This window comes from Trachypithecus francoisi, unplaced genomic scaffold (genome assembly GCF_009764315.1).
Source record: "Trachypithecus francoisi isolate TF-2019V2 unplaced genomic scaffold, Tfra_2.0 Lachesis_group17, whole genome shotgun sequence".
Lineage (NCBI taxonomy): Eukaryota > Metazoa > Chordata > Mammalia > Primates > Cercopithecidae > Trachypithecus > Trachypithecus francoisi.
Window position 1 is genome coordinate 86,816,029 of NW_022681462.1, and position 19,306 is coordinate 86,835,334.

Here is a 19,306-nt window from a genome sequence, read left to right on the forward strand (position 1 = left end):
GTGAAAGCCCGTCTGTACTAAAAATACAAAAATTAGCTAGGTGTGGTAGCGCATGCCTGCAGTCCCAGCTACTTGGGAGGCTGAGGCAGGAGAATCGCTTGAACCCACGAGGCGGAGGTTGTGGTGAGCCAAGACTGCACCAATGCATTCCAGCCTGGGCAACAGAGTGAGACTCTGTCTCAAAAAATAAATAAACAGGCCAGTGCAGTGGCTCATGCCTGTAATCCCAGTACTCTGGGAGGCCAAGGTGGGCAGATCACGAGGTCAGGAGATCGAGACCATCCTGGCCAACACGGAGAAACATCGTCTCTACTAAAAATATAAAAAATTAGCCAGGTGTGCTGGTGGGCGCCTGTAGTCCCAGCTACTCAGGAGGCTGAGGCAGGGGAATGGCAGGAACCCAGGAGGAAGAGCTTGCAGTGAGCAGAGATTGTGCCACTGCACTCACTTCTGCTTTTCAAAAGATACTATTGAGAGAATAAAAAAGACAAGTAACAGACTGTCTTGTCTTAAAAATATTTGCAAATGACATATCTGTTAAAGGTCTAATATCCAGAACATATAAAGAATCTCAAAACTCAGTAATAAGAAAACAAACAACCCAATTGAAAAAATAGCAAGAGATCTGAACAGACATCTTACCCAAGATTTACCACTGTCAAAAAAAAAAAAAACACACATAAAAAGATGCTCCAACACCATTAGGGAAATGCAAACTAAAACTATAATAAATACCTGTTAAAATTAATTAAATTATCTGAGTATAGCAAGTGTTGGCAAGAATACAGAGCAACTACAGCTCTCATACACTTTTAGTGAAAGTGGTATAACCACTTTAAAAAGAGTTTGGTAACTTCTTATATCTCATCATAAAATCCAGCCTTTCTACTCCTTGGTATTTGTTAGAAATACACAAACATATGACCACACAAAGACCTGTTCATCACAACTTTATTTGTAATAGCCAAAAACTGGAAAGGATCATAATGTCAAGTAACAAATGAATGGATAAACAAATTGTGATATATCCACACCACAGAATGCTATTCAGAAAAAAAAAAAAAAAGGAATACACAGTTGGGTGCAGTGGTTCAAGCCATCACAGTGCTTTGGGAGGCAAAGGCAGGAGAATCCCTTGAGGCCAGGAGTTCAAAACCAACCTGGGCAATATAGCAAGACCCTGTTTCTACAAAAAAAATTAATTAGCTAGGCATGGTGGTGTACACCTATAGTTCTAGTTACACAAGGAGTTGAGGTAGGAAGATAGCTTGAGCTCAGGAGTTTGAGGCTGTAGTGTGTTATGTTTGTGCTTCTGAACAGCCACTACATTGCACCATGAACAACACAGTGAGATCCCTTCTCTAAAAGATAAACTTTTAACTTTTTCCTTCTCTCAGCAAAAAAAGAAAACAACTAAGTTATTGGGCAAGCTGCAGCCACATACTATTTTTGTGACCTCGGGTAAGTCACTTAATCTCTTGGACCATAAAGATACTTTCCCTAGGCCATGCACAGTGGCTCACACCCGTAATCCCAGCACTTTGGGAGGCCAAGGTGGGCCGACCACCTGAGGTCAGGAGTTCAAGACCAGCCTGGCCAGCATGGCGAAACCCTGTCTCTACTGAAAAAATACAAAAATTAGCCAGGTGTGGTTGCAGGCACCTATAATCCCAGCTACTCAGCGGGCTGAGGCAGGAGAATTGCTTGAACCTAGGAGATAGAGGCTGCAGTGCACTGCGATAATGCCACTGTACTACAGCCTGGGTGACTGCAGACTCTGTCTCAAAAAAAAAAAGAGAGATACTTTCCCTGAAGAATTGCTGTAAATTAAAGTGCTCAGTAAACTATACAGTGTAATACAGAAGTATGAGCAGTATTACTAAATACAAGCTTCTATAAATAAAATGTACATGCTGTATGTAAATCAATACTGCTACCACATACTTTGACTTTCCTTCAGTTGCATGTGTGTGCACAGAAGTATATGTAGTAAAAGATACAGTATATAAAACCCATAAGAGATTTCCTCCTTTTAAATTTGGCAATACTAATTTTTTAAAAAGCAGTGGGGCATTTTTAGTAGAGACAGGGTTTCACCGTGTTAGCCAGGAGAGTCTTGATCTCCCGGCCTCGTGGTGGCAGGCACCTGTAGTCCCAGCTACTTGGGAGGCTGAAGCAGGAGAATGGGGTGAACTTGGGAGGCAGAGCTTGCAGTGAGCCAGGATCGTGCCACTGCACTCCAGCCTGGGCAACAGAGTAAGACTCCGTCTCAAAAAAAAAAAAAAGCAATGGGGCAGAATAAGTTACACAACTACCAAAAATAAAAAAGTTATTTACAGTTGCCTACCTATTGGAGGTGCTTGGTATCGATCCACTGTTTTTCTCTGTCTCAAATTATATGGTCTATCATTTTCTTCTCCTTCTGCCTCTTCAACTTCTATATCTCCATCCTCCTCTTGAGATTCTAGTTTCCCACACACAAAAACAAAAGAAAAAAGCATTGTTTTAATCCAAAAGGATTGGTTTACTCTAGAACTGAATATTTACACTTTATCCATTACTCTTTTTGCACAGGTGACATTTAAGTGCCAACATACTATGTAAAGCATACATAATTAAAAATCAACCTAAATGGATGTAAAAGAAAATACTTTCCCTGCCAATGATCAATACAATTATCTGCTAAATAAATTAATGTGATCATATTTTATCTCTTGATTTACTTAGGAACTTTGATTCGCTTTGGTCATCCAACGCAATAATAGAAAACAGACTTAAAATTTTATCCAACTACAGCAAACCTCAATCAATGCTCAATTAACCACTAAATTAGTATTCAAATACCCTTGGTAATTCAAAAAAATATGCTTATAGGTAATTACTAATGTTACAGCAAGAGCAACTTATGTTGGCAGTGTAATGATTTGTTAGACCTGTTGACCACAATTAAGCATGGATTAGTTACATTTTGGTAGCAAACTGCATGTACGCATTGAGATGGAGCATGAAACAGACTTCTAGGGTATTGGTAATAGTTTATTTCTTGACATGAGTGATCATTTTATAATTCTTTTTTTTTTTTTTGAGACGGAGTCTTGCTCTGTCGCCAGGCTGGTGTGATCTGGGCTCACTGCAACCTCTGCCTCCCAGGCTCAAGCAATTCTCCTGCCTCAGCCTCCCAAGTAGCTGGGACTACAGCCATGTATCACCATGCTTGGTTAATTTTATATTTTCAGTAGAGACGGGGTTTCGCCACACTGACCAAGCTGGTCTTGAACTCCTGATGTCAGGCGATCTGCCCGCCTCGGCCTCCCAAAGTGCTGGGATTACAGGCATTAGCCGAAATATTATTTTTTAAAAATGATTTGGCTATAGCTACAATATAACATCTAAGTCCAGTTAAAATAAGAGTCTAGCTGGACGCTAAGGCAACTGCCTGTAGTCTCAATTACTTAGGAGGCTAAGGCAGGAGGATGGCTTGAGCCCAGGAGTTTGAGTTCAGTCTGGGGTAACACAGCAAGACTCCATCTCTAATATTGTTAATTGTTATTTTTTTGGGACAGAATCTCGCTCTGTCACCCAGACTGGAGTGTATGATCTTAGCTCACTGAAACCTCTGCCTCCCGGGTTCAAGCGAATCTCATATCTCAGCCTCCCAAGTAGCTGGGATTACAGCCATGCACCACAATGCCCGGCTAATTTTTGTATTGTTGGTAGACAGGGTTTCACTATGTTGGCCAGGCTGGTCTCAAACTCCTGACCTCAAGTGATCCACCTGCCTCAGCCTCCCAAAGTGCTGGGATTACAGGGGTGAGCCACCACACCTGGCCTCTAAAAAAAAAATTGATGAAAATTAATAAGCATATGAACCCCCAAATGTAATATGTAACTTTTTAACCATAAGAACTGTCAATATAATACAATCATATTAAAGCATAGAAAAAAATATAAAGCTGGCAGTGATACTTAGGGAAGTAGAAGACTAAAATTGCAAAGGGCTGGACATGGTGGTTTATGCCTATAAACCCAGCACTTGGGGAGGCTGAGGCAGGAAGACTATTTGAGCTCAGGCAATCAAGACCAGCCTGGGCAACAAACATATTGAGACCCCATCTCTATAAAAATTACAAACGATTTAGCCAAGCATGATGGCACGTGCTTATGGTCCCAGCCACTCAGGAGGCTGAGGTGGGAGGATTGCTTGAGCCTGGGAGGTCAAGGCTGCAGTGAACTGTGATTGTGACAATGCGCTCCAGCCTAGGTGACAGAGTGAAAAACTGTCTCAAAAAAAAAAACAAAAAAAACCTGCCAAGGACTTCATATTTTACTCATGACATCGGAAAGCATTATTTGAAAAATTTTTATTGTTAGGTTGTACACAAAAATCAACAAACACAGTATTTATCTAAATAATACTATAAAATACTTGTACCTAAATAAGTTATCTAAATATCCAAAACATTACTTTTTGAAAAATGTCTGTACCATAACACAGTATTACAGGCAAAAATTCTAAATATGGCATATCTACTTTGGAAACTCTACAAAGATGTTCAGTTAATGAAAAGGCAAAAATCACATTATAAATCTGTCTCACCTATACTGATTTTCTCCAAAGGAAGCAATTTAGAGGTTCTAGCTGTAACAACAATAATATTTGCTCAATAAAGTACCTTCATTAGAAATATCATCTCTTCAAAACTGGCTAACAAAATATTAACTACAGAATTTTTTAAAAAACACAGTCTTCTCAATCTAAACTACACAAATAATGGGAACTAGTAAGATTCTCCTATAAAGTACTACTAATTTGCATTTACAATACACCAAATCGTCTGAAAATCCAATTCAATAAAGATTAATGCCAGGCCAGGTGCAGTGGCTCACGCCGGTAACGCTAGCACTTTGGGAGGCCAAGGGAGGCGGATCACCTGAGGTCAGGAGTTCAACACAAGCCTGGACAACAAGGCAAAACCGCATCTCTACTAAAAATGCAAAAATTAGCCAGACATGGTGGTGCATGCCTGTAATGCCAGGTATTCGAAAAGCTGAGGCAGGAGAATCGCTTGACCCAGGAGGCAGTCTGCAGTGATCCGAGATCATGCTACTGCACCCCAGCCTGAGCAACAAGAACAAGACTCTGTCTCAAAAAAAAAAAAAAAAAAAAAAAGATTAATGCCTACAGAATTAAATCCTATAGGTATACTCTTCATCAATTTATAATCCACGGGGCCAATGTGCTGCTGTCATGTTCCCAACTCCGGCCCTACAAATTCAGTCTGGGTTCTTCAGTTCAGAACCCACGAAGGCCTCAGAAAAGGATAGTATAGTCCCCTTCCACTGGTATTAGAAGTCTCTCTAAACTTTACTCTTTATTTCTCAGACCATACCTAAATTTAAGATCCACATAATCAGAGATTTAGAGGCCATGGATAACAAAGTAACCATCCAGTTAGAAGGTGCCTAAGTACAAAAAAGTCCTCATCTAAGAAGCAAATGAGCCCAAAGCAAATCCCATACCAGATCACTGAAGGACTACCAATGGCTACTAATGAAATACATTACATAATGTACGATGTGCACTTAAAAGGATTTTTCCAAATGAAGGAAATGAAAGTCAGATTGCCAACTAAATTTAAATTATTTCAAATTATACAATATAGACCTCAAAATCCACTGTAGACTCGGTAATAGTCTACAAATACCACTTGTATATTTTATTTTTCCTCCCTCCCACCTGAACTTTCTAGAATTTCAAAAGATGCTTTACAAACCTTCTTCTTCACCCTCAGTAGAAACTTCATGATGATTTTGTATCCCATAACTATTTCTCCTTAGTGACTTTCTTCGCCTTTTCACTCTTGAATACATATCCATGTTTTCCTTTTAAAGAAAAAAATCTGTCAAATAGTAACATGACATTTATTCTCCACTATAAAAAAAAACCCAATGGGACACACCTGCTCAACAAAATTTATTGAGCACCTATTTGCATGCCATAGATTCGTGAAAACGGAACTTCCTAAATTAAATGTAAGAAATAAAAAGGAAAAAAACTTATAACTAACTTATAAAAATGTAAAACACATAATGCCAGCAACATACTTTCTCCCTCAAGCAAATTACAGCCTAGTAGGAGGGAAATAAGACAATCACAGGTAATTATAAAAGAAAGTAAAATAAGTTAAATGCCACAAAGAGAGGCACAAAGTACTCTAGAATTCAAAGAGAAGACCCTCCTTTTGTTATGGGGTAAAGGGAAGGGAGGCAGTGTCTGAAATGAACCTCGAAACAAAGATAGAACTGCATCAGTCACTAACTAGAAGTATTAAGAGTAAAAGTTATAGGAACAAGAATGATTTGTTTACACTTAGGCAATGGTATGTGAGAAAACAAAGTTGAAGCCAGATCATAAACATCAAGGTGTTTTTAATAAATTCAGTGCACAACAAAAAGCCATTAATGGCTCAAATCAGAAGAGTAACGGAATCACAGTTGCACTTTAAGGTGACTCATACAGCAAAAGTGAAGAGGGTTTTCTTGGGAAGGTTATAGCAAGAGGAGAATGAAGAAAAGAAGCAAGCAAGCAATAAAATCCCAAACTAAGTTGGAAATGAACAGGAAGGAATACTTGTGCTAATCCAAAAACATCCAACTGTTGCATTCTCCCTTTAAATTCCTCAATTAAAATAAAAAATATTTACAAAGATTGCTACAGCTAATATACTCACAAATTCTGTATCTGTCCACATTCGAAGTCGTTCTACTTCTCCTGATCGACGATTCCGTCGGATGTTAATGTTGTCCATTTCCTGTAGCACAGCTTCAGCAGTGCTACAATCATACAATAAAATCAGGATTTAGACAATAATGACACCATATACATAAAAGAGCTCTTTGTGAAAGCGTAATCAAATCATCTCTGATGTGTAATTATACACAGCTTTTTTTCTTTTTTGTTTTTTTTAGATAGAGTGTCCCGCTGTCACCTAGGCTGGAGTACAGTGGCCTGTTCATGGCTCACTGCAGCCTCAACCTCCTGGACTCAAATGATCCTCCCACCTCAGCCTCCTGAGTAGCTGAGACTACAGGCATGCACTACCATGCCCAGCTAATTTTTATATTTTTTTGTGGAGATGGGGTTTCACCATGTTGCCCAGGCTGTTCTTGAACTCCTGGGCTCAAGCGATTCATTCATCTCAGCCTCCCAAAGTGCTGCAATTACAGTGGTGTGCCCCACCACATCCCAATTAAATACCTCTTTCATAACCAGCATCCATCATCAGAATACAGTGCCCAATAAGAAAAGCAAAACCAGGACATCTTCTACCTTAATATACACATTAAAATAAAACTTTTTAAATATAAGGCTTTTGTTAATAAGGTCCCAATAAAAAAATCCATAATGCCTCTATGAATAATTATCAGATATATGACACTGAAAAAATACTAATTCAATCTTTTCACTGAAGATGGTGTTAAGAATAACTTGTATAAAATAAGTGCATAAAATTATTTTATTTTTATTTGTATAAAAATAAGTAATTGTATAAAATAAAACAATTTGTAAAAAGTTTAAAGCCTTATAAAGTTTACTGGAAAGACTCTTTCAGAAATTCAAGTAAAACACTGACATTCAAGAAAAACGTGCTAACATCTTAGCAATTTTTTTTTCTTTTTTAAGAGATGGGCTGCTGGGCGCGGTCGCTCATGCCTGTAATCCCAGCACTTTGGGAGGCCGAGGCAGGTGGATCACGAGGTCAGGAGATTGAGACCATCCTGGCTAACATGGTGAAACCCCGTCTTTACTAAAAATACAATTAGTCAGGTGTGGTGGTACACGCCTAGAGTTCCAGCTGCTCGGGAGGCTGGGGCAGGAGAATCACTTGAACCCGGGAGGCAGAGGTTGCAGTGAGCCAAGATGGCATCACTGCACTCCAGCCTGGGCGAGAGATTGGGGTCTCACTATGTTGCCATGACTGGTCTTGAACTCCTGGGCTCAGGATCTTCCCACTTCAGCCTCCTGAGCAGTTATGACTACAGTCTCCAGTCACCACACTTGGCTATCTTGGCAATTTTTATTTTATATTTTAAACAAATACTTACATAACATTTACTATGCATCTAGATACTGATCTAAGCATTTAACAATACTTAAGTTTTAATAATAACTTAAGTCCAAATTTGATGTTACCACTGTAGAATATAATTTCCTCTCTTGTCAAATAGGGATTGTACTGACCACCCTCTCCAGGCTGTTGTAAGGATTAAGTAGGATGACATATTATCTGAGAAGAATAAAGTTTTACAGATGCAGACGCTGAACAGATAGTCAGCTCACTGACTAGCTAAGAGACTCAATCCCACAAACTCAGTCTCAAAACATCTTCAATTCAAAATCTTGAATTGACCCACCACACCCAGCTTCAAGTTAAGTTTTAAAAGAACTGTACTAATTGCTAAGTCGTTTCTTATGCTATTTTTTTTAATGTAACTGTCTTAAAAAGCAAATAATTAAATGAAATTGCTTAATATACATAGCATTCATACCTATTTACTAGTTGATCAAATAACAAACTCTGGTTCACACTTTCAAATCTGTTTTTCCTGGAACGACAACTTTTTCTGACTTCCATGTCACCATTTATACAAGAAAGGTCCCCATCTCCCTTCTTTTCCCCTCGAAGGGGATGGCTTCGAAGGGCTACAAGAATAGAGATATTTACATTTCAAAGCACAGAATACAGAAAGAAAGAAAAGAAAAAAAATGAAAAAATTACTTTTAAAAGACAACAAAAAGTTTAATATAACCTTTTATAGACTTTAATATTCAAAAATCTAAAATCTCTATAAATTTTACAATGTCATAAATAATTTAAATTATTTCAGGTATGCTGATTTCCCAAAGTTTAACAATTACATACTTTTTTTACTATGACTGAAATTCAGCCATTTCCAACTGTATGCTCAGCACACTATTAAATCACTCTATTTTTCCCCAATTTACTGCTTTCTCTAACATTGCAAGAATTTTAATACTAACCAGTTTTATAATAGAATACTCACATAAACTACTATGTCCGTTTGGTAATGTAGCACCAGGCTGAGAAGTTAACCTAGAACACAATTATATTTAATATGCAAACACATCAACATTTGTTTATATAAGCAAGAAATGCAATACTGCTGGAATTATTTTAATCTTTAAAATGTTATTTTAATCTTTAAAACTTTTTTAAAAGATAATTTTTTTACTGTAAGATTGGTAGTATGCCAATTAATAAAATATACTAGCTAACTTAGTTAAAAGCCATTTTATTACTTCAAGAAAAGCTTTAATAACAGATCATAAACTAAGTTTACTCTGCCATCAACTTTACAAATTTTAAAACCCAAAAAAAAAGGCTTAAGCTTAATATGTACCATAAAATTAACTGAGACCATAAGTAGCAGGGGTCACAGGCATTAACTATTGGTTTTGGTTATTGAAATAAAATTCAAATAATGATAAATTTATTAACACAATAAACAGTAAGAAAAAAGTGTTTGCATACCTGTATCATTTAATAATTTCTTCAAAGTATGTTATTACACATTTAAACTGACAAATGAAACCAGCTGAATTATCAAAAGAGCCATTTTACAATTCTCCCTTTTGGGTGGAAGAAGAGAAATGTAAATCGCTGGAAAGTTACTAACAAGGCCATCAAAACATTAGGACTAGGAAAAAGTCACCGTACTTCTTAATATAGTCAGAAAGTTCAAAAGTAAAAACTAAATTGCTGCATAACAAAAGATATTTTAATGCAAACTAAGATATTTTTGAAACATCCAACAATCATTAGTTTCAAAGATTAAAAAACTAGGGAAAGGACATCCAGAAAATCACAAATATAATGTGACTGTCTTTTTTTTTTTTTCCTCGAGACAGAGTCTTGCTCTGTCACCCAGGCTGGAGTACAGTGGCACGATCTCGGCTCACTGCAACCTCCGCCTCCTGGGTTCAAGCGATTCTCCTGCCTCAGCCTCCCAAGTAGCTGGGATTACAGGTACACACCACCATGCCTGGCTAATTTTTGTATTCTTAGTAGAGATGGGGTTTCACCATGTTCGTCAGGCTGGTCTCGAACACCTGACCTCAGGTGATCTGCCTGCCTCTGCCTCCCAAAGTGCTGGGATTACAGGCGTTAGCCACCATGCCTGGCCCTATGACTACCTTCTATGTGGTTTGCACAAACTTTTAATCAAAATAATCTAACATTTTTGGTTACTCCAGTACTCTTCATGTTAAATTATAAATATATTGTATATCACAATACCCCTACCTAGCAAAGGTCACAGTTAAGATGACTAAAGGTTATAAACAGAAATGCAAGCCAGGCACAATGGCTCACGTAAGCCTGTAATCCCAGCACTTTGAGAGGCCGACGCGGGTGGATCACCTGAGGTCAGGAGTTCGAGACCAGCCTGGCCAACATGGTGAAACCCCCTCTTTACTAAAAACACAAAAATTAGCTGGGCGTGGTGGTGGGCACCTATAAGCTACTCGGGAGACTGAGGCAGGAGAATTGCTTGAACCCAGGAGGCAGAAGTTGCAATAAGTGGAGATCACACCACTGCACTCCAGCCTGGGTGACAGAGCAAGGATCTATCTTCAAAAAAAAAAAAAAAAAAAAAACCTCTAACTACTATGCATCTTCAGATTGTCAAAAAACAACAAAAAAAAATCTAGCCCCCCCATCCGCTAGAAAACAACAACAAAAAAATACCTTTTCCTAGTATACTATCTTAGAGAAAATTTCATTTTTAGCACCATTGTATACAATGCACATGATTCTCCAGGTATATGAGTATGACTATAAAGTAACAAAATGGATGTAATACAGGTATTCTTCAAATGTTGTCATTGCACAATGTGTTTCTGGAATTCTTGAGAATCACTCTCAAAATCCACTTAAAACCACACAGAAAAACCAACTTTATTACTTCATAAATATACTTTGTCTTTAGACCCAACAAAGCATTAACTCAGCTTGATCAGTTTATTCACAAGTCTTGGCACCAAATGAATTCTGACTGTACACAAAGCCAAACGGATGGAATTTCACATCACTTGAATTGTTCAAAAGAATAACATGCAGACCCTAAAGTCATTCCACAAAAGAAATCTAAAACTTTTTGGAACAATGGCAACATCATTGGGGAAAAAAGCACAATAAGCTTTTTGTCTGCTCTAAAGAAGACAATGCTTACTTGGCTTTTATTACTAATGAAAGATCTGTTTTAAGAAAAAATTCCAAAAAACTTGTTCTTCAAATGATCCAATTACCTTATAGTCACAGATTATTGTCATCATGATCTTTATAAAAGGGAGAGAGAGTGAAAAAGGAGACATGACATGAAATACATGAGTATATTAAGAGATTTAATATACTGAGTTTTTTGTTTTTTGTTTTTTTGACACGGAGTCTTAGCCATCCAGGCTGGAGTGTCATGGTGCGATCTTGGCTCACTGCAACCACCGTCTCCCGGGTTCAACTGATTCTCTCGTCTCAGCCTCCCGAGTAGATGGGATTACAGGCACCTGCCATGATGCCCAGCTAATTTTTGTATTTTAGTAGAGACACAGTTTCACCATGTTGGCCAGGTTGATCTTGAACTCCTGACCTCAGATGATCCGCTCGCCTTGGCCTCCCAAAGTGCTATGATTACAGGTGTAAGTCACCATGCCCAGCCTATACTGAGATTTTGTAAGGGTTAGCCTGCTTAAACATATGTGCCTAAAAGTTTCTGTATGTATCAATGTTCCCAAAAGTTGGTCACTTAAATTGAGTGTGTAGCTTTGTTCTTTTATTTTTTGAAAAGAAGGTGCGTTGGAGATTTTTTCCCTGTATCACTGTTTCCTGAATTTTTATTTATTATTTATTATTTTTTGAGGGGACAAAGCCTCACTCTGTCACCCAGGGTGGAGTGCAGTGGCTCTACCTTGGCTCATTGCAACCTCTGCCTCCTGGATTCAAGCAATTCTCATGCCTCAGTCTCCCAAGTAGCTGGATAACAGGCGTGCACCATCATACCTGGCTAATTTTTGTATTTTTAGGGGAGACAAGGTTTCACCAGGTTGGCCAGGCTGGTCTCCAACTCCTGACCTCAGGTAATCCCCGCCAACCCCCGTCTCAGACTCCCAAAGTGCTGGGATTACAGGTGTGGGCTGCTGCGCCTAACCCTATTTCCTGAATTTTTAAATGGAAACTGTTTCACTTTGCATTAGGTGATTATTACATTAGAATTTTCTAGGCCGGGCGCGGTGGCTCAAGCCTGTAATCCCAGCACTTTGGGAGGCCGAGACGGGCGGATCACGAGGTCAGGAGATCGAGACCATCCTGGCTAACATGGTGAAACCCCGTCTCTACTAAAAAATACAAAAAACTAGCCAGGCGAGGTGGCGGGCGCCTGTAGTCCCAGCTACTTGGGAGGCTGAGGCAGGAGAATGGCGTAAACCCGGAAGGCGGAGCTTGCAGTGAGCTGAGATCCGGCCACTGCACTCCAGCCTGGGCGACACAGCGTGACTCCATCTCAAAAAAAAAAAAACAAAGAAATTTCTACAGCTTTAATTATCTGGGGCATACACCATTGCAATATCAGACTTAAAAATCATACTTATTCTCCCTTTCCCATACAAACTCAAGGCATTTAATGATTTATGAGGGTTATAAACCTCAATTCAAAAAAGCCCCAGTTCTGACAGACCTCACTTAACCACTACCACTCCTCAATTCTAATATGCCTCCGCAGTCCACATAAGTGGTTTTATTACTAATGAAAGATCTGTTTTAAGAAAAAATTTCGGCCGGGCGCGGTGGCTCAAGCCTGTAATCCCAGCACTTTGGGAGGCCGAGACGGGCGGATCACGAGGTCAGGAGATCGAGACCATCCTGGCTAACACTGTGAAACCCCGTCTCTACTAAAAAATACAAAAAAACTAGCCGGGCGAGGTGGCGGGTGCCTGTAGTCCCAGCTACTCGGGAGGCTGCGGCAGGAGAATGGTGTGAACCCGGCAGGCGGAGCTTGCAGTGAGCTGAGATCCGGCAACTGCACTCCAGCCCCGGCGACAGAGTGAGACTCCGTCTCAAAAAAAAAAAAAAAGAAAAGAAAAGAAAAAATTTAATATATTTCTGCCTCACCTCACTACTTCCTCATTACCTAATCACAAAAGGAAACTTTCAAGCACGCTTCTACATTTGAGTATACAGCAAATCTTTTTTTTTTTTTTTTTTTTTTAAGACAGAGTCTCACTCTGTCGCCCAGGCTAGAGTGCAATGGTGCGATCTCGCCTCACCGCAACCTCCATCTCCTGGGTTCAAACAATTCTCATGCCTAAGCCTCCCAACTAGCTGGGTACAGGCATGCACCGCCATGCTTGGCTAATTTTTGTATTTTTAGTAGAGATCGGATTTCACCACGTTGGCCAGACTGGTCTCGAACTTCTGGCCTCAGGTGATCCACGCCCCTTGGCCTCCCAAAGTGCTGGAATTACAGGCATGAGCCACCGCGCCCAGCCAAGTGTACAGTAAGTCTTAGGAAAATTTCAGTTTGTCTGTATCAGAGTATGCCTATTATTCTGGATATACATCAGGTTAAATAAATGACTAGTAGCTAAATAAATAACTGCTGACCAAAAAAGTCAATAAAATAGCATTCTCTACTCAAAGTATTTGTAAGCTACAACATCTGTCTATGTTAGTATGTATATTTGGGAATTTCTATATACAATATAAAAAATATATATTAAAAATATTTTTGACCAAAAACATCCTATTTTACTAAAAGTATCAATCATTAAAATTATGTTGATACAGTTGGGCCTTAAACCCAGGTTTTAGCCCAAAAGAAAACTCATAATCTATCTCAAATCACTTATGAAGATTCAGAAGTTCTAGGTCCACTTTTATTTCTATCTTCATCCAATTACCTAACTCTAAAATGGAAATTTATTTTGCCAATTAACAGTAATTTCTTTGACCTTAGTGGTCTTTGCAAAGTTCTTTAGAATTCATTATTTTCCATAGCTAATACTAATTCTTATCTGTATTCAATTTTCCTCCACATGAATTAACAAATTATTTTTTGTGAAAGTACTTTAATAAGTTTACCTTACATGCTCGTAAGAGTTTAGATTACCAAAATAAAGGAATCAAGATTCTCAGGCTCATGACATACAAATACAAGTCTTCAAGTAATTCTTAATTTTTTGTACTTATATTATCTCAAAATCTAAAATATTTTTAAGTTTTCCTTAAAATTAAATTCTGTTGAATCTAATAGGTCAAACTGCATTTTATTTTCAGGCCATCTGAAACATCAAAAGATTTTAATTCTAAAAGTTTAACAGTTACTCAGACTCCTAGATGAATAAACTAAAAAAAAAAACTTTTTTTTTTTTTTTTCCACGAAGACAGGTCTCACTCTGCCACCCGGGGTGGAGTGCAATGGTGAGATCACAGCTCACTGTAGCCTCAAACTCCTGGGTTCACGGCATCCTCCAGCCTTAGCCTTTCGAGTAGATGGTACTACAAGCACGTGCCACTGTAGCTAATTTTTTAATATTTCATAGAGATGAGGTCCCACTATGTTGCCCAGGCTGTTCTTGAACTCCTGGGCTCAAGCAATCCTCCCACCTTGGCCTACCAAAGTTCTGGGATTATAGGCATGAGCCACCATGCCTGGCCTCAAAAATCTTTTTAAATTCTGTGAGCTACTAAACATTGTCCTTTTGCCAAAACAGAAACAGTAAATGTATTAGTATTCATTATTTAAGTTTTTTACTTAAAATGTATTTAGTATTTTTTTAAAGAAATATCTCACTCTAAGGTACCTAAATGATTCCTAAATGGAAGCATATCTTTCACATGCTCTCTCAAAATTTTTGAGGCCTTTTTATATGAAAGATTTCTATATGAAATATCGGCCAGGCGCGGTGGCTCATGCCTGTAATCCCAGCATTTTGGGAGGTTGAGGCGGGTGGATCACCTGAGGTCCAGAGTTCAACACCAGCCTGGCCAACGTGGTGGAACCCTGTCTCTACTAAAAATAGAAAAATTAGGCCAGGCGCGGTGGCTCATGTCTGTAATCCCAGTACTTTGGGAGGCCGAGGCAAGTGGATCACCTGAGGTCAGGAGTTCAAGACCAGCCTGACCAACATGGAGAAACCCTGTCTCTACTAAAAATACAAAATCAGCTGGGCGTGGTGGCACATGCCTGTAACACCAAGTACTCGGAAGGCTGAGGCAGGAGAATCACTTCAACCTGGGAGGCAGAGGTTGCAGTGAGCCAAGATAGCGTCATTGCACTCCAGCAAAACTCCATCTCAAAAAAAAAAAAAAAAAAGAAGAAAAGAAATATCAAGATCAATTTATATAAAGGCCTGCTGGGTGGATAAAATAAGAGAAATCTAGTATATTACTTGCACTTGAATAAACTGTTAAAATCATCTTGAAAGTCCAATTTTAACACTAAAAGAACATTGTTAGGAATATTTATCTGGAAGATATTTGATTCACTCATTTAATAAATGCAAGATAGAGATTATAACAGGTAGATCAAGTCTAAAAGTATAATTACATAGTAGTACTAAAGTAACATCATCATAATGATCCAGACCTGTTTCATCTCACAGATGTATGGGTGTGGGAAAGAAAAATAAAAATAAAACTCAACAGACTATGATTCATGTATTTTTCTACTTAGCCCACATATAATGCAAATTACAAAACATAAACTGGTCATCTTATGGAGTGTATTTTATTAAGTATAGAGACCCCTTAGGGACTAATAAATGTACGCAGCCTGTCAAAGTCTATATAACCCCAAAGATTTTTTTCCCTAGAGAATAAAAGTATCCAGAATTTATCTACACATGTAAAATCAAAATATTTTTAAATACTTGAAGAATAAAAACAAAGAACTTCCCTTTTACTTCTGTTCAGTCACACATCATCAGCACTTCTACTTTAAAGAGTTTAAAGAACCCTTTAGTTCCCAGATCGATGTAAAAAAAAATTGTTTTTAATTAGAAAAAAATAAAAATAAAGACTTCAAACAAAACAGAAGCTAAAGAATCTGATTTCAATGTTTAAATCTTTTCTATGTGGGTGCCTAACCTAACTACCATTTGGGAGTAAATTAAACTTAATTTTCATCAGTTTCAGAGTAAATGTTGGTAATTTACTCTGAAACTGACGAAAATTAAGTTTTCCTGATGCATACTGAACCAGATACAAGCAAATTTAAGTTTAAAACAGGGTAAACAGATGAAAAGGTGTCTTTAAAAATTAATTTACATGTCATTATATCTTCGTATATCAACTCAAGTGAAATAGTCAATAATCTTAAAAAAGGGATTTTATTTTCAAGTAAAAATATAATTCTGACCATATGTTTTATTTAAATTTTCAGGACTATAAATACATATGCATACTCAAGAGTCATCAAAATCCTTATTGTTTCACTTATGGTAGTTTCTGTTACATATCGTATATCTTTATAAAACAAATATATTTTAGAGTATTATCAGGAGAAAATAAAATTACATACAAAAATTATAAAATAAGTTTAATTCAATTTACTTATAAGTATTTATAAGATACTTATTTTATAAGCTAAAAAAATTAGCATTAATATCAGCACTGAATCACATTCAGTAATTTAAGAAAAAACAATCAATGAGTTCTCCTTTCTCACCTGGCCTGTCCAGTTGATAAATTCCATTCCTCTCGCTGACCAGTACTTCGTGATTTTGATTTGTCTTTGCAAACAGAATCAGGTTGTTTCAAAGTGCGTTTGGCTGGAGGAGATACGTGGCTATCACTTAAACTACCATCAACTTCAGCTTTCTGAAAGACAATGTTAAAAATGTATTTATTATTCCTATTAAGACATGTAGAATTGTTAATATTAGGGGCCAGGCTCAGTGGTTCACTCCTGTAATGCCAGCACTTTGGGTGGCTGAGGCAGGCAGATCACTTAAGGTCAGGAGTTCAAGACCACACTGGCCAACATGACGAAACCCCGTCTCTACCAAAAAAAAAAAAAAAAAAAAATTAGCTGGGTGTGGTGGCAGGCGCCTGTAATTCCAGCTACTTGGGAGGCTGAAGCAGGAGAATCACTTGAAGCCAGGAGGCGGAGGCTGCAGAGAGCCAAGATCAAGCCAGTGCACTCCAGCCTGAATGACAGAGCAAGACTGTTTCAAAAAAAAAAAAAAAAAGAATTGTTAACATTCTTGGAAAATCAAGCATAGTATTTTGTCAACCAATAAATATTTACTGAATTATACTACAAATATAGCAAAATGTATAATCTGTAAATATAAAAGCAAGAAAGATTACATTTATAATCAGAAAAATATGTTGTTTTTTGTTTTTATTTTGAAAAATGCTCAAGAAAAGGTGTGTGTTCTTAAACGTTTGGTGTGTATATGTATCTTTTTTGTATTGACACAATCCCTCAGACCCTCCTAAATACTCCAGTATATACCTCCCCAAACAAGGGCACTTTGCTACATTACCACCACACAAGCCCCCTAATCAGGAAATGAACACTGGTATAATACAAAGTCAAACCACAGACATATTCAAATTTTACCAAATGTCCCAACAACGCCTCTCTTTCTAAAGACGGGATACTAAACAGAAACACATACTGCATTTAGTTAATGGACCTCCTCAGTCTCCCTTAATCAGTCTTTCCTTCTTTCCCTATCTTTCATGTCCTTGACTGTCAAGAGCATAGGCGAGCCAGGCGCGGTGGCTCATGCATGTAATCCCAACACTTTGGGAGGCCAAGGTGGGGCAAATCACCCGAGATCAGGAGTTCCAGACAAGCCTGGTGAACCCATCTCTACTAAAAATATATTTTTTTAAAGCCAGGTGTGGTGGTACACACCTATAATCCCAGCTACTCGGGAGGCTGAAGCACAAGAATCCCTCAAACCCAGGAGGTGGAGGTTGCAGTGAGCAACCACTGCACTCCAGATGGGTGACAGACCGAGACTCCGTCTCAAAAAAAATAAAAGAGTACAGGCCTTTTATTCTCTAGGATGACCCCCAATCTGGGCCCAGCTGATGTTCCTAATGATCAGATTCGGGCCACATATTCTTAAAAAATATATACAGAAATGATGCTGTGCATACCATACCTATCCTTCCCATCCCTAGGGATAACCCTCATCACTTGGTCAATCTGGTGTCTGCCAGGTTTCTTCACTGTAACGTAACTATGTTTTCCTTTGTATTTGATTTACATATTACGGGGAATTATTTTGATAATTCACCAATATCCAGTTCCTCATCAAATCTTTTTGTTTGTTTGTTTGTTTGTTTGAGACGGAGTCTTGCTCTGTCGACCAGGCTGGAGTGCAGTGGCCGGATCTCAGCTCACTGCAAGCTCCACCTCCCAGGTTCACGCCATTCTCCTGCCTCAGCCTCCCAAGTAGCTGGGACTACAGGCGCCCACCACCTCGCCCCGCTAGTTTTTTTTGTATTTTTTGGTAGAGACGGGGTTTCACCGTGTTAGCCAGGATGGTCTCGATCTCCTGACCTCGTGATCCGCCCGTCTCGGCCTCCCAAAGTGCTGGGATTACAGGCTTGAGCCACCGCGCCTGGCCCCTCATCAAATCTCTACCAACCAGCTTTAGTATTCATTGACTACTCTTGCCATTATCAAATACCACAAAGATGGTGATTATCTAATTCCATCATTCCTTCTACATTTGCAGTTGGCATTTTAAGAGAGTTTACCCTGTCTCCATAAATTCATTTATTCATTTATATTTTTATCAGTATCATGGATTCTTATTTTATTCTACAAATTGTAATTCCCTACTCTATTTATTTTGCTGCTCAAATTATGTGAGATTTAGCCAGCGTGAGCCCCTTCAAAGTAATTCCTGTGTCTTTTGACACATTCTCATCATTTTGAGTACTTCCTTACTTTCTGGAACAACTGAATTCTGTAGACTCATTTTATACTTTCCCTCTCTGGCCCTAGATTAGCATTTCTCCAAGGAGCCTTGGTTCCTCTTAGTCAACGATAGTATTTAGAAACCAAAAGTTGGGCACTACATGTGCTCACTGTTACTGAGGTTTCACAGCAATTAAGCGCTCTCAGCAGAGAGAGCTAAGGAATGTATAAACATATAAACATACACATACATATATACCTAAACCTCTTCTTTTTCTTTTTTGAGACAGACCCTCAATCTATGTGATCACTGCTCACTGTGGCCTCTGCCTCCTGGACTCAAGCGATC

The 19,306-nt window shown here is 38.4% G+C and overlaps 1 protein-coding gene across 3 annotated transcripts in view; it reads right to left on the bottom strand.

The window, feature by feature from the left end:
- The window catches only part of ATAD2B (ATPase family AAA domain containing 2B), a 230,279-nt gene that overhangs the window by 184,512 nt on the left and 26,461 nt on the right, over nucleotides 1-19,306 (bottom strand). For all 3 annotated transcript variants that reach the window (XR_004428482.1, XM_033176396.1, XM_033176395.1), the window contains exons 2-7: nucleotides 16,741-16,892; nucleotides 9,067-9,116; nucleotides 8,551-8,704; nucleotides 6,732-6,834; nucleotides 5,775-5,883; nucleotides 2,348-2,464 (exon numbers count right to left, since the gene is read on the bottom strand). Coding sequence is in view for 2 of the 3 variants with exons in the window: in XM_033176396.1 (XP_033032287.1) it covers nucleotides 2,348-2,464; nucleotides 5,775-5,883; nucleotides 6,732-6,834; nucleotides 8,551-8,704; nucleotides 9,067-9,116; nucleotides 16,741-16,892 (685 nt within the window). In the remaining variant the exon portion in view is untranslated. The remainder of the gene's footprint in view (nucleotides 1-2,347; nucleotides 2,465-5,774; nucleotides 5,884-6,731; nucleotides 6,835-8,550; nucleotides 8,705-9,066; nucleotides 9,117-16,740; nucleotides 16,893-19,306) is intronic.